Raw genomic sequence first — 14,086 nt, forward strand, 5'->3', positions numbered from 1 at the left:
GAGACTTAGTGAGTTAGAGATGATACAACACGTGCAGTCATTTTTTTTATCTTGGCATGATTTTGCATACTGTAGGTACTGTGAGAACAACTGTGACAAACCAAAGTCGTTATCATCCTGAAGGTTGCCATAAGAGGGTAGCCGAGCTCCATGTTTCGTAGACGGTATTTAGTTTCTGATATTTAACCTCCTTCCACTTTCTTCAACCCATGTGGAGATGCAGTCTGTGGACGGGAGCTTCAGCCAGGAAATGTAGGAAAACACTGGTCTGCCCCGTCAGGAGCCTGATTTCAGCACCACGCCTGGTGCGGAGAGCTCCCGTGGAGTGATGGTCGGCTGGACAGGAGAATAAGTGAAGCAGAAAAATAGATCCAGAGGGGTGTATGGATGAGAAGGTGGGGGGTGGGGGTGTCCCAGAGGAAATAGAGTGCCTTTCAATACTTGCCCTGCAGGCATCCCACTGTTTTAGATCCCTGTTTCACTGCAGGCCACTAAACTGGGTAGAAACACAAACGACACACACCACACCGATCAATAACCCCACATAACAAATCAGGCATGTTTGAACAAATAAAAGTCCGTTCAATTACGTGGAAACACGAAACTTGAGTGGAGTATCTTCCCCGATGATATGTGTGTTTATGTTAATGAATAATCACCCGCCTTTTAATTTACCTTCAGTGTTTTCATTGGCTAAAAGCTGTTTTATCATTACTGATGTCATCCTCCTTTTCTTTCAGGAATGCTGTTGACGGAAACAAGAAGCTGTTCGCCATCTATGACACGAGGTAGGAATTGTCACAACAACACACACATTATTCATTAAGGAGCTTCTCCAACTGTGTGTGTGTGTGTGTGTGTGTGTGTGTATATATATATATATATATATATATATATATATATATGTATGTGTGTGTCACGCGCACACGCACGCGGTCCCAATTATCCACGGAATTTCTGACATCGACTCCAATATTTCTCAAACTAAATAATTGATAGTGGAACCATTCATTTTAGATAAGGAAAAGAACCCATTATAGACGATTAACTGGCTAATCAATCACAATCATCGATTAACGGGCTGATAAATGCAGCCTGTTCCTAGAGCTATATTGTTCAGGTCCCGCCATTTTTATAGGAAACGCAGGGGAAGGGGATTGGCGCAGATGGTGTGAGGAGCACTGTAAAAAATGTCCATTTTAATACGGCAATATGTTTTAGTATTAAGGCTTAAAAATACTTGATTAAGCTCAATTCTAACTATCATGCCTCTTTCAAGAATTTCTGCCATAAGAAATAAAGCAAAGTGGAGAAGGTCACATTGCTTAATTATTGATTAAATCATTTCAATTAAAACAAAAATACTATGTGAAAATAAGAGCTAGAGGGAAGTGAAATTATTAATTAAATAATTAGCAATGATTAATTCTACTCATCCTGTGAAAACAGTATAGCCTATCTTGTACTCTGTGGCTCTGAAGGGAAATTTTTACAATCTGAGAGAATGATCCTGATGATGTCAATAAAAAATGACCCTGTTGATGTCATCAGACATCGTTTTGAAACGCTTGAGACTTCATATGTTTCACTAAAAACCTCTGTTACAAATCTGGACATTTACTTTTCAGGGAGAGTCTAATCAAAAGATGCCACTGAGTTCAGTGAGTTCAATCTGTTTTTGTGAGTTCCACAACTTATTGAAAATGCATTGATAAAATTGCTGCAGTGACCCTTTAACACCCATACTCTACTCATTAATAAATAGACAGATGGTTTATTAGCAGCGCAATTAAAAAACAAATTCATGAACAGCTCAAAGTTAATTTGCATTAGAAAGAATCTGAAACTGATCTTTAACCACATTCAAAATAAGAAAAAAAATACTGCAAATAAAACCCTGCATGCACAGACTATGCTGCAGCTACTGGTGGGTATTTTTTACAGTGTGTAAGTGTTGGGCTTCGTCGCTCATTTGAACAAACCGAGTGCCTTCACCGCCACCAGCAGCAGCATCCCCCTGAACGCCCTGCTCATCAATATGCGCTTCAGCTCCTGAATGTAAGAGCCTCTTGCACAGTGAGAGACGGCAAATAAAAGCGGAGCCAGTGTTCATGCCAGGGAGGCGATGTCAGCCCATATTTAATATCTGACTCCATCCACATCAAGCCGCTGACTTTTTTCCAGCCCTTCACTCGACTTTCTCCTTTTGGGCAATCAGTGGATTTACTCTGATCTGAAGAGCGTCCGGAAACGTCTGTTGATTGGGGGGGGGAAGCTCTTTGCTGTTGTTGTGGCTGTAAACAACGAGAATAAAAGAGAAAAGGAACAAGAAAAAAGAAAAAGAAAAGGTGATGTTTGGTTTGCAAAGGGTTCGTCAATTCCGCGTCTTGTCCGCACTGGTTGTCGGTTCGATTGTGTGTTGCGCGAAAAGGTGAGTGCTTTTGTCGTTTTTGAGAAGTCAAGGTTATTGCCCGGGCTGATTGATGCACGAGTCAAGGTGATGTTTCCCTCTTTTTCCATTTCAGCGTCAATGAACCGGGCAACATGTCTTTCGTGAAGGAGACTGTGGATAAACTGCTGAAAGGTTATGATATCCGACTGCGACCAGACTTTGGAGGTATGTGCCGTATTTACCCCCCATTTAATCCTCCTTCACGCCGTAGGCAGGCAGCTTTATTTTTGGCGCCATTCACAGTGTTGTGGTCAGGTGTAGAGGTGTAGGCCTATATACATTATCTGCTGTTTAACCTCTTCCAGGGGCCCCTGTTGCAGTCGGGATGAGCATAGACGTGGCGAGCATAGACATGGTGTCAGAAGTCAACATGGTGAGTGAATTTACATCACATAAAAGCTTGTTTCTCTGTGTTTAGTGGACTGTATAATGCATGCAGTCCTGTCTCTGTCTCTGTGCTGATATACACAAATGTGTGGCACTCATACAACATGATTTCATAGCTTACTTGCTGGTAGGAAGTGCTGATGTAAAATCCAGTTTTTCCCTCTGAAGCCATTATGTGATGCTGAGATGGATGGGCTGGGTTTCCTGTAAGCAATAAAACATCTTTATCTCACTCACACTGCCCGCACAGAGTTACCATACATACACCCAACGCTCAGCCCGGGTGTGAAAAATAAACAGAATACAGCCTCCAGCTCCTGTTTCCAACAATGCTGATCCTCAGACAGCAGCACCGACTCACTTAGACCACAATTAAAGCTGGAACAGTGGTTTCACGATCAATACAGTCCGCATACGATGCATATGCACTACACAGACTAAAGGAAAACGTACGCTGTTAATGCTGGACTCTCCAAATCGACAGCCAGGAGAAACCTTAGCTCTCAATTTGCTCTGCTTGTTAACCTCTGGAGCCGCAGTTAACAGTGTTTCAGGAGTGTCCACCCAGGAGGCCCTCTGAGCAGACAGCTATCAGGGAACTCTGATTGGATTTGCTAATTCGTGAGCCGGATGCTGTTTGCCCCGACGTTGACACGTGGACGCACATGCAGGAAAGTAACTCCAGGCTATTCTATCTTAAAATATCAGTCGACGATGACCCAAATTGCACTGGAAACAAGTGACACTGTCTCGCCCCCATTGGCTACATTTTCAGTTCTTTAGCAGAAAAATAGGCTTTTTAAGGCTCCAGCTCCACACTGACTGGTGGACATCGCTTGTAATTGGTCTGGATCCAGGCTTTGACACCCACAAGCCGCAATGGCTGAGTCCAGATCAACACCTCTGCTCTTTCACGGGCCCATTGATTGTGTAGGTGTAACCATTATGACTTTTATTAGACACGCTGGCTGCTGAAAGTCACCATGAGGAGTCAAATTCAGGTCAGCAGCAGTTTACACCTCGACCATCCACTCAGGCATCATCACAGTGCATAGAACATCATTTCACACGTATAATGTCTGGTCCTTATTATGTGTCTGGTGGGTGGTGTGTGGGCGGGTGTTGATCAATACTAATGACTCAATGATTACTTCACCAGGTGATTCCTGGCTTTGAAAACTGACTTGCCAACGGGTGCTTTGAGGCAAATGCTGTTGCTGCCTAGATGATGTTTCATAGCAACGTTTGATTTGAGAAAAGTGCTACCTTTTCTAGCGTACATAATTTGCAACCGTTTTTTGATGATTGATTAATTAATCATTGATGTAATTTTTCAAAAAAAAAGACCAAACATTTCCAAATTCCAGCTTCTCAAATGTGAGGATTTGCTCGTCTTATGTGACAGTGAATTAATGATGATTAATAATGATTAATGATGTTAAGGACTGATGATGGGACAAGATTTTTGCTATTGAACAACATCAGCTTGAGCTTTCTGACGTTTGTTATGGTATATTTTCATTTTTCTAGGTTTGAAACTGCTGATTATTGTCATTATCAATTAATCCATCCATATTTTTTTCTATTTACTCATGAATTGTTTAGTCTATAAAACAGGACACACTTACAGAGGAAGACCTTGATTGGGGGAAACACATGTGAAAAGCTTAAACTAATATATAAAGGAGCAAATGAGTGCAAAAAATAACATATGCTGTTTCTAACAAACGTGTCCTCCATATTCATCTTTCCAATGTAGAAACTTGTTTGTAGGAGTTGCATCAATATGGGGCTAGAAACCTTAGTTGTGAAGGTTCACAGAATTATTTTTCTAGAAATCCATTGGATAACACATAAGGTTTAGTTTGCATGGACTGCTGTCATGCAGTGATACAAGGTTAAAGAGTAAAGCGTAGTAAAGCGGACATATGTTAGGTATAATACAACATCTATTGCTCTAGCTGACCCTTCATGATCCACGCTGAAAGCTTTGTTTGTCAGTTCAGCCGCTAACATTAGCTAGCAAGCCGAGCGGTCTAGTCTCCGCAGAGCAGATGAAGGCAGATGAAGAACAAGGGAGTCAGACAGCTGAGATCACAGTCGAACCGATAATTAATTAGGTCTATTTCTCATTGCCACCAGTGCACTGAGGGACTGCACATGTGCGTCTGTGCATCTGCACTTGTTAGATGGACAATTCCTGGGTGTCATCCAGCGCCGGAGCCAAAACAAGACTGGTCAAGCTGTTTGTTTATGAACCAGTGTTTGACATTTAGTGGGTCCTTTTCATCCAGTACTGGGAACCGTCTGCGTTTTTTTTTTTTAGCATGGGGGTTGCTCCAGAGGGAACTGGATAATGAGTGCTTTTGTCCTGACAGTGACAGTGCCATGCTTCATCCATTCAGCAACACTAAACAGCACAGCCCAGATAAATGCTGCTCTCTCTGTTTCTTTTTTCAAAGAACACAATTTCCAAGTCGTCAGGCACCATTCTGCATTAATTTCAAACATTTCAGCTACTAAATCCACTCGAAAGCCTAGTAGAACAACCCACAGGCATAATTGAGAAACTAGTCTTAAAAGTTGAGGGTTTATTGAGACAAGGAGTGCTTGTTATACTGAAATGAGGCCTGGACTGGATCTTACTCTGCAGGTGAAGAAAGAATTAGTAACACCAAATTTTAGACTTGAGGTCACTTCCTCTCCTTCTCACGAGCACCTGACGCACCTTGTTAAGAAAAGGGTCGTTTCCATCCAGAGGTTGGACTGGGATTTAATGTTAACATCCAAGAGAATGCAGATAATTAGTGCAAAAGGTTACGGTTAGTCATTGACTCTTGACTGTTAATATCTGCATGCGAATGTGCAAATCTGTATTAGAGAGAATATAAAAGACTGACTGGCTGATTTCTTGTAAGAAACATCTTTAGATGCTTTTTGAGGTTAATTAGGGTTTATTGGGGACTGTACACAAATATTTTAGGATTCCTTTGTGGGATTAATAAAATGAAATGAAAAAAAGAAAGAGCTGCCAATGATGACTCTTTTCCATATGCACAAGACAACAATCCTGTCTCCATGTAAAGTCATTAGGGTATTTTTTTTACTATAGATGACTGTCTTTAGAGTTAAAATTCAACCTTTTATTGTGTATTTCTGTATTAAGATAAGAGAGTGGCAGCGATGTTCATCATTTCATTATGCTGGCTAATTTGGAAAGTGCTAATTTAACCTCTAATGGCTAATGTGGTGGATAATGTTAGAAGTATTATTCCATGTGAAGAGTGCATTTCACTCCCACTCATGATGTTTTAAAAAAAAACAAAACAAAGAGGCTCCAAATTGATTAATTCCACACACTCTTCTTCTTTGTCAAAACCGGCACTTCAGCAGTCTGCAAGACTCCAGATTTTGATTGTAAATTATTAATGATAATTATTGACTAGATTTTGAGATATTAAAGTGGGGGTCAAAAGAAATAATAATGGTGCGTGTTGTTTTGTAAAAAGTGAAATATAAGCCTCAACCCCACCTCAACACTTTGTGTACACTCCCTGAAAACCTATGGAAACTTCAGATGTGGACCTGTTCTGCCTCACACTACTCCTGACTCTTATTCTCACCTCCACTCTGATTTTATTTCGGTGTGGAGTAGGAGTTCGTTTCATCAATCCATGCCAGAGCTGAAGGTGGTCTTTGCAGCTCTATTATCTCTGGGAATTTCACTGGACACAACACTCGGGCAGATCAAGAGACTTAGGAAATAAAGTGGAGAGAAGGAAGATAAGGTCTAAAGATTTATTGAACCAGAACCAAACAGAAAAGAGCAGAGAAAGTGAGAGAGAGAAATCCAGGGAAAAGAAAAGGTAAGGGAGAGGAGGTGGTTACTGCTCGAAACACCCCACGAGCTTGCGAGACAGCAAGTGAATAGAGCATCTGTCTTGTCCTAGAACCCACCTGGCAGGGCAGGTCGACTAAGTCGGTTTCTGCCACTCTGACGCCTTCGCAGGGCGCGAGCTCCTGCACGAGCAGATGCTAAAGCGTCTGAGAAAGGCGCACTAATTACCTCTGAGGTTTGTTTGTAGTGTGCCGGGGGCCTCCGCTGATGAGAAACACATACTAGGACAAGATCAGAACAAGGCAAGATAGATTACTTACTTACTTGGAAAGTAGTTGTAGACTTCAGAATGAATGGATCGCCTGGAAATGTGTCACTTGTTAGTGCTGTTTTGGAATGCTAATCAGAGAAAGGAGTTTTTTAAAAGATGTTTTGATATTAGAAAAATTTAATTTAATGTCAGGTTCGGAGGTGGAAGTGAGCGTAGTGCTTGCCTGCATTCAAAATGTTTTGAAATACTGTTTTTTAAGAAAGTAAGTGCAAAACAAGGGCACCATGTGTAGGTGTGTTTTCATTACCACGGCCTTCTCTTGAAATGGACAAACAGACGTGATTCTCTGTTGCAGTAAGAGCCTTTATCCCAGCCCATTATCAGTGCCTCGTGAAGGTCGTCATCATTTTTGAAAATTAAATTACGGCACAATGAAGGTAGAGCTACTCTCACAAGGGGAAATGGTCAGAGCCTGTACTGTCAGTGTAACAGGTTGAACAAGCTAGTCATCCGTACACCCACAGCTGTGTGTGGGTGTTAAAAAGAAAAGAAAAATCTGTCATTATGGAGAGGTGAAAAGATCTCTCTCCATCTCTCTTTCTCCAAATGTTCCTGCTGCCTGCTTTGTTTGTTTTTTCAGATCATAGCTAGTTGTTAGCTTTCCTTTGATTTCTTTGCCTTGACCTGTGTGTTTCCATGTCTCAGGTAATTCACATGCGGATTTCTGCTGAATGACATGAGGATGATTTTATTAGGTGTCAAATTTCAAATACGCAACCTGATCTGAACCCAGTTGTGCCGTAATCGCCAACAACATCCATATCCTGCATCAAATGAATCTTGGAATCAGAAATTGCCAATGCACTAACTATGTCACCCTAATTATCTTATATAGGTCTTCCAGCTATGCAAAAAGAGAATATCTTTTCTCTGCGCTCAGAGTGTGGCTTAATATACCCCCATGTCTTTTATCCAGCATCCGGCTTCCTGCCTGATGGAATGTAATTGGCCTCAGGAGAGAGCACGCTGTAGGATGAAGTGATGATCACTGAGATTTAGAAGAAGCAGAGTGGGCACTTCCTGGTTCGGAGTGCCAACCCACTGAAAGAAAGCTTCATTTAAGGAGGGGGGGGGGGGGGGGGATTTCCCTTTCTACTGCTTCTATCTCTACAACCCCGTCATGACATTAGCCCGGCGCTGCATGCGCTGCATGCACCTTTAAGACACTGCATGTATCGGCCTGGGGATTTTAAAAATTGACGGGCGCCAGCCTCATTTGGTTTCTCGCTGCCACTCAAGCAGACGTTATGCTTCAGCAAATAAAAAAGGACAGGTAAACTATGAGCTAGATTTATGATGGGAGTTATTGCAAAGGTCATCAGTCAACGGTCTGACAGTCTGATTCTACCTGCTGTAATAGATAGAGCAGATATATGGGGTTCATGAGCGAGAGTAAAGACCCTCGCAGAAATGGAATGGAGAAACACTACACTTTTTTTTTTTTTTTCTTATTGATTTGGGGAATGTAAAGGTCAATAGAAATCAAGCCTCACATATGATGACTGTACTATTAGTATGCTATTTTCTTTCAGTATTTAGTGCCTTTGTTGCAGACTTATCAGCAGAGAGATGGAAAGAAGTGGGCTAGAGAGAAGGGGCCTTAAGCCCCCAGGCCACCAGTGTCCCCCTGAGTCAAAATAGTAACAGTCACAGTCATATTCAGGATCCTCATATAATTGCCATGAATAATATAATGGCTTATAAATTGGAATTGCAATGCAAAGGAGCAGTGGTGCCCAACATTGGGGTCTTGACCCCCCCCCCCCCCCCCAAAGGGTCGTAATTATACGAGAACATTTTCATACCCTTACTCTAAATCTCACTCACATGCAAGATTTGCCTCCAAGTCAGATTCATCCAACGCTCATTACTGCACAAAATTATCATTGTTTTTAACTTAATGAACGCCACCTGTTCACGGGAGGAAGGAGGAGGTGCGCGATTGTGAGATTTTATAATTAGCGTAAATGATGTTCCTAATTTGCCACAGAAGGTTCCCCCTGTTCTGCTCCGTTCATTCGCAAGACGAGTAAAAAGAAGGTCGCAGCTTCACGTCCGGCTATCGGACATCAGCGTGCAGCTGACAAATTTAGCAAGGCAGTAGTGGTGTGAGGGGAATCGTCAGAGCAGCACTGTGCTCTGACAGAAGAGAATGGGACATGGAGTTACATACTAGAAAAACGTCTTGCTAAAGATAATTTGCCAAAGATAGCAGACAGCCAAACTGATGTGATGGGAAAGAGAATATTTTATTGTATGAATAAGAGTTTAGGGTGGACTCTCTGCTGGGAATGGAGGGGACATGTCTCTCTCAAACTCAAACTGTGTAGGTTACCACGTCCAAATCTGTTGTCAGCCTTCTTCATAAATTGCCAATGATGATAATATAGTGAAGATAATATCACTTTTCAACACTTTTTTGAGGCCTGGATTAGTCGATACCTCATCTATAGCTGCTGAAAACCTGTTTTGCCCTCGAGTGCTGCCCTCTCTGACGGCATCTGTTATTTAAGCATATGACACAGTTTTGGGACCTCATTCAATAACAAACAACCTACATTCACACTGTGCACTTGCACAAAAAAAAAAAAACAAACCTGAAAGTGACAGTCAGCCCACTTTAAAAAATGGTGCAGATACTGTCGAACATAGCAGTTTATCAGAGAGCAGGGAATCAGTTTTCCAAGAAGAAGAGACGGTGCTGTCGTGTGTACTGCAGTGTTACAGTGGCTCTGCTCATGTAAGAGAAAAAGGTTCTGTTTGTACATTTACCAGTGGTTTGTTCTCCTTTCTGTCTCTCCCTCTTTCCTTGTTATGAGGCAATACATCATGAAATATTAGACAGTGAGGAAATTATCCTATATATTGAAGGCCAACACTGTCATTTAGAGGGAAAAGCCCAATTCAATCACCTCCTTGTGTTTGCTCTCAATAAGGGGCAGAGCTATTTTTACCTTTCTATAGCAGCAGGAGGAGGGGGGATAGGGACTTGTCGAGGGATTCCCCCGCACTGCGGTGATATATGCCTCAGGGCCGTCCCGGGGGAACACTCCGAAATTACATTAAAGTGACTCAAATTGCTTCACTGAACGTGGGGTTCATATGGAGTACACGGTGATTACATATCATATCATCGTTTTTCTTTCCCGCACAGAAATGTGAAGTTAAGTCGAGGAAAACTTGCCGAGCTGCGTTCATTTATTTTTCATGTTGCCGTAGAGCGGAGCGGCTTTGATATGTTGTCAGATCTAATGACGATGATTCATTATTTTTCAGTTTATTAACAGGTTTTCCTGCTCAGTCTTATTGTGCTGCGGCGGACGACGTCAAACTGGTCGCAGGCGGGGAACATATGCCATGTGACGAACATTGTTAGCAGGACATTTCCTAGATTGTGGTGGTATCACGACATAGCAGTCAGTATGAGAGAGAGATTAAAGTGAATATGGGTCAGTTCACAGCCAAAACTCTGCTTATCTGAGTTCTCACACACCCTGAATGGAAGTGAATATCCAGCCGAGCTAATTGAATAATTGAGGCTTGTTGGAAATCACTTCAGCCGGTCACTGTCATTATCTCTGCTGAAAACATATGCTAATAACCAAACAGCAGTGTCTACTGGGAATCCACGTGTTGTGGGAAAAGGGAGGGTTGTCAATAATTCATAATCCATAGTCCTAGTTCATAGAAAATCTCAGCCCACCTCCTTATGAAAAAAAAAAGAAATAGTTCCAGGGCAGGTAGCGAAAAGCTGCACTCATCCTCATCTGAAATTCATTTTGATTGTCTCCATGCAAGATTGATGAGGTTTCCTTGGCCGCATGTTTGTACAGGCTACATGGTTAATTTAAATCATTTATGTCTTGTGTGTGTGTGTGTGTGTGTGTGTGTGTGTGTGTGTGTGTGTGTGTGGGTGAGTGCTGTAACCGCTCGCTGGGTTGCCCACCTGCTGACACACGGGCGGGAGATGGAAACACATACCTGAAGCGTGATACCTCTTGGGGGAGAGGGAGGGGGGCGAGAAGCGATGTGATAAGGGTCAAATCAAGGCAGTGCGAAACAGACATTAGTCATTTCTGGGGATTGATGGAAGGTAACGTTACAGTGGTAATGGAGGAGAAGCGGGAAGGCAAGTCTACAGTATTCATTCACACAGCAGATTTAATTTCCACCACATGCTGTGATCAATCCACATTGACCACTTTAATGGGACTATGACTGATAACGCTTATTGCCCTTTATGTCACAAAATCCCAGGAACTGACGAGGATTTATTTTCTTAGCACTTAAAGGAGCAGAGGAAAGGTTAACTCCGTGTTGTTGCTAGTACATGATCAGGTTCAGGGCTCTGCTGCAGGCTGCAAGTGCGAGTTGTTAAAAGGAGGGCTCTCCCTTCCACTCCATGTGCATCCTGTGACTTTAAAGTACATACATCAAGTACACCTTAATTGTGTTTCTCTGACGGCCTGAGCCAATTAGAACTGTATGTCAATTAAGACAGAATAATTTGAGCTATATATGAACTCAAATTATAAAATGTAAATTTTGTCAAATCGTGGGACTCTCCAATGGGTGAAGTAACAATTCAACCTGAGGTGCCTTTAATTGCAGTTTATTAAATTTCATTGATTATTCTGACGTAGGTGTACTTGTCCTTAATGGGTTAAATGGCCAGTGGGATATTAGCTCATTATTTTTTGCCACATACACCTCTAGGGCTGCAGCTAACAATCTTTTTCATTATTGATTAAATCTATTGATTACTTTTTGATCTATTGATTATATGTTTAATTTATTTTCTAAATAAATAGCAAATAGTGAAAAATAGCCATCACAATGTCCCTGAGCTCATGGTGACGAAAACATAAACACATAAACAAGGTGAATTGCACTGAGAGGTGATATCAGTGCCACAATAGGAAATGATTATATTATTAGCTAAAATTGTAAATATTTCCTTCCCTCCCACATTATTAGGATGAATTCTGAGCCACACAACCCAAACTGTCCTTTGCTTGGAGGCTGCAGACACCAACCAGGCCGTGGCTTTACCACTATACATTTATGGCTCAGTGCCAATGAGCTTTCCTTCTCATGCTGTGTGACCAATCTGTATCCTGTGCTGACTAAGATCCTGCCTGTTCACGTCTCTGTGTGCTAACCAAACCTGGAAACCATAATTGAGAATTAAGTATTAGTAAAAAAAAAATAAAGGAATAATTAACTTTCAGTCAACCGGCTAAATTTGCATAGCTTTATTTCATTCTATTCTTTAGTTACCTCATGAAAATGCAAAACCTCGAGTGGTTCTGGATGCATTAGTAACAGTGTTGAGATAGACCATGAATGGGCGTGCTGAGAAACAAATAACTATTTCAGTTACATAACACACACGAGTCTTTTTGGAAAGCCACGCTTATTGCGGCGGCTGTTTTAATCTTCATTTTTATTCCTGTTCGGTGTGCACCTGAAAGCTGCAGCACCAACGGACATGTGTGCGTCCGCCGGTGCCAGCTTGGTGCGGGCTGGTTTCATTTCAACGCCACAGCGGGCGGAGGGGAGATCATGGCATTGCCCCGAGAAAGAGGAAGGGAGAGAGAGAGAGAGAGAGAGAGAGAGAAACAGAAATAGAGGAGGGAGAATGTTAGCTTGGGTAAGTGGATTATGTGCTGTGGAGGAAGGAGGGAGAGGCTCTGTCCTCTATCTCCACTGCTGTTCGTGCTCTGGTTAAATACTACTTGAATCAAGGAAAAACAAAAACATGAGTTGCGTCCTATTTTTTTTTTTACACAACTGTCCTAAAAATGTTTGATTTTACTGAATTAGTAGCATCCTCATGGCTGGACTTTAAGCACTTCTTGCCAATGCTTATTTGGCTTAGGTGCCAGATGGCGAGGGTTGGCTACAAGGAATATCAGAGTACAGATTCATATTTGCAAACATTTCAGTTATTCAAAAGAAAACCAATAATTAACTCAGCTACTAGCTGAAGGTGACTTTTTATTCAGAGAATAGTCGTAGGCTGCAACATGAATGGTGCTGAAAAGATGAATCGTTCACTAGATCTTACAGTTTTCATCTGATTTATTGGAGTTTCTTGTTTTTTCTGTTTCTGTAAAATAATTTTATGCACTGATACTGATACTTTCTAACTATTTTTTTATAGGATAAACAATAATCTCATCCAAACATGGCTACAGTCTACAGCCATGCTCACATGCTCATAATGACAATGCTGACATGCTTAATATTTACCAGGATCATCTTATTTTAGCGTATTAGCATGCTAACATTTCCTAATTAGCCCTCAGACTCGTAGTTCAGCCGAGGGTGAAGGGAATGTCATAAGTTATCCAGGAACAAACAGACAGACCGAGCTTGCCTTAGAGCCCTGCCGCTATAGTGTGGCCCAAAATCATTAGATTAGATTAATCAATAATGGAAATGATCCAGGCCAAGTATTTCTGTGGCATCATTTAATTGTTTTTCATTGTAAAACGAAGAAAATGATATTTTTCTTTCAAATGTTACACAGACTAGTTTTTACCACTAGGACTGTGTTTACAGGAGGAAGGAAAAGAACGGCAAAGCTCTTGTATTCTGCAGTGCAGCCTGTGAGATTCAGTCTTTTTGATTTTGATTGCATCTGGGAAATGGGGAAATACCTATTAGACTAACAAATTGGGGCGTGATCTCAGAGGATGGCACAATAAAGTTACTTAAAGCACATATTTCCGTTTGGGTCCCCACTGCAGAGAAAACAACAGCACAGTTCAAACAACAGCAGCTTGGCGTGCAACAAAACTGCAAAAACAAATAAACACAGCCATCGGAACAGAGTTGACAATAAACTCCTGTAATTTGAAAGGAACAAAGTGTCCCACTAAGCCCAAGAGACGGCCTGTTTGAATTAAATGAAAGGTAACATATGTTTAAAAAGCTGTTGGGCACTTTTACAGTTCATCTCTGGGACTTTATGAATCACTGTGCCTGTACTGGGAATATACTACTAAGGGAGAGAATTTTGTTGATTATACTAAGGGAAATTTAGCATGAAATTTTCCACTGAAGCTGCAGC

At 41.6% G+C, this 14,086-nt stretch overlaps 1 protein-coding gene across 4 annotated transcripts in view; it reads left to right on the plus strand.

The window, feature by feature from the left end:
- Positions 1 to 14,086, plus strand: part of LOC111222644 (gamma-aminobutyric acid receptor subunit beta-3-like) — a 58,033-nt gene that overhangs the window by 22,723 nt on the left and 21,224 nt on the right. For 2 of the 4 annotated variants that reach the window (XM_022746440.1, XM_022746442.1), the window contains exons 2-4: positions 741 to 788; positions 2,526 to 2,617; positions 2,758 to 2,825. In XM_022746440.1, coding sequence (XP_022602161.1) covers positions 741 to 788; positions 2,526 to 2,617; positions 2,758 to 2,825 — 208 coding nt within the window. Of the gene's footprint in view, positions 1 to 740; positions 789 to 2,021; positions 2,432 to 2,525; positions 2,618 to 2,757; positions 2,826 to 14,086 lie in introns of those variants that run through there. The other 2 variants (XM_022746441.1, XM_022746443.1) reach the window with 2 other exon arrangements.

Source organism: Seriola dumerili, unplaced genomic scaffold, assembly GCF_002260705.1.
Source record: "Seriola dumerili isolate Sdu_G_001 unplaced genomic scaffold, Sdu_1.0 BDQW01000105.1, whole genome shotgun sequence".
In the NCBI taxonomy this organism is placed as follows: domain Eukaryota; kingdom Metazoa; phylum Chordata; class Actinopteri; order Carangiformes; family Carangidae; genus Seriola; species Seriola dumerili.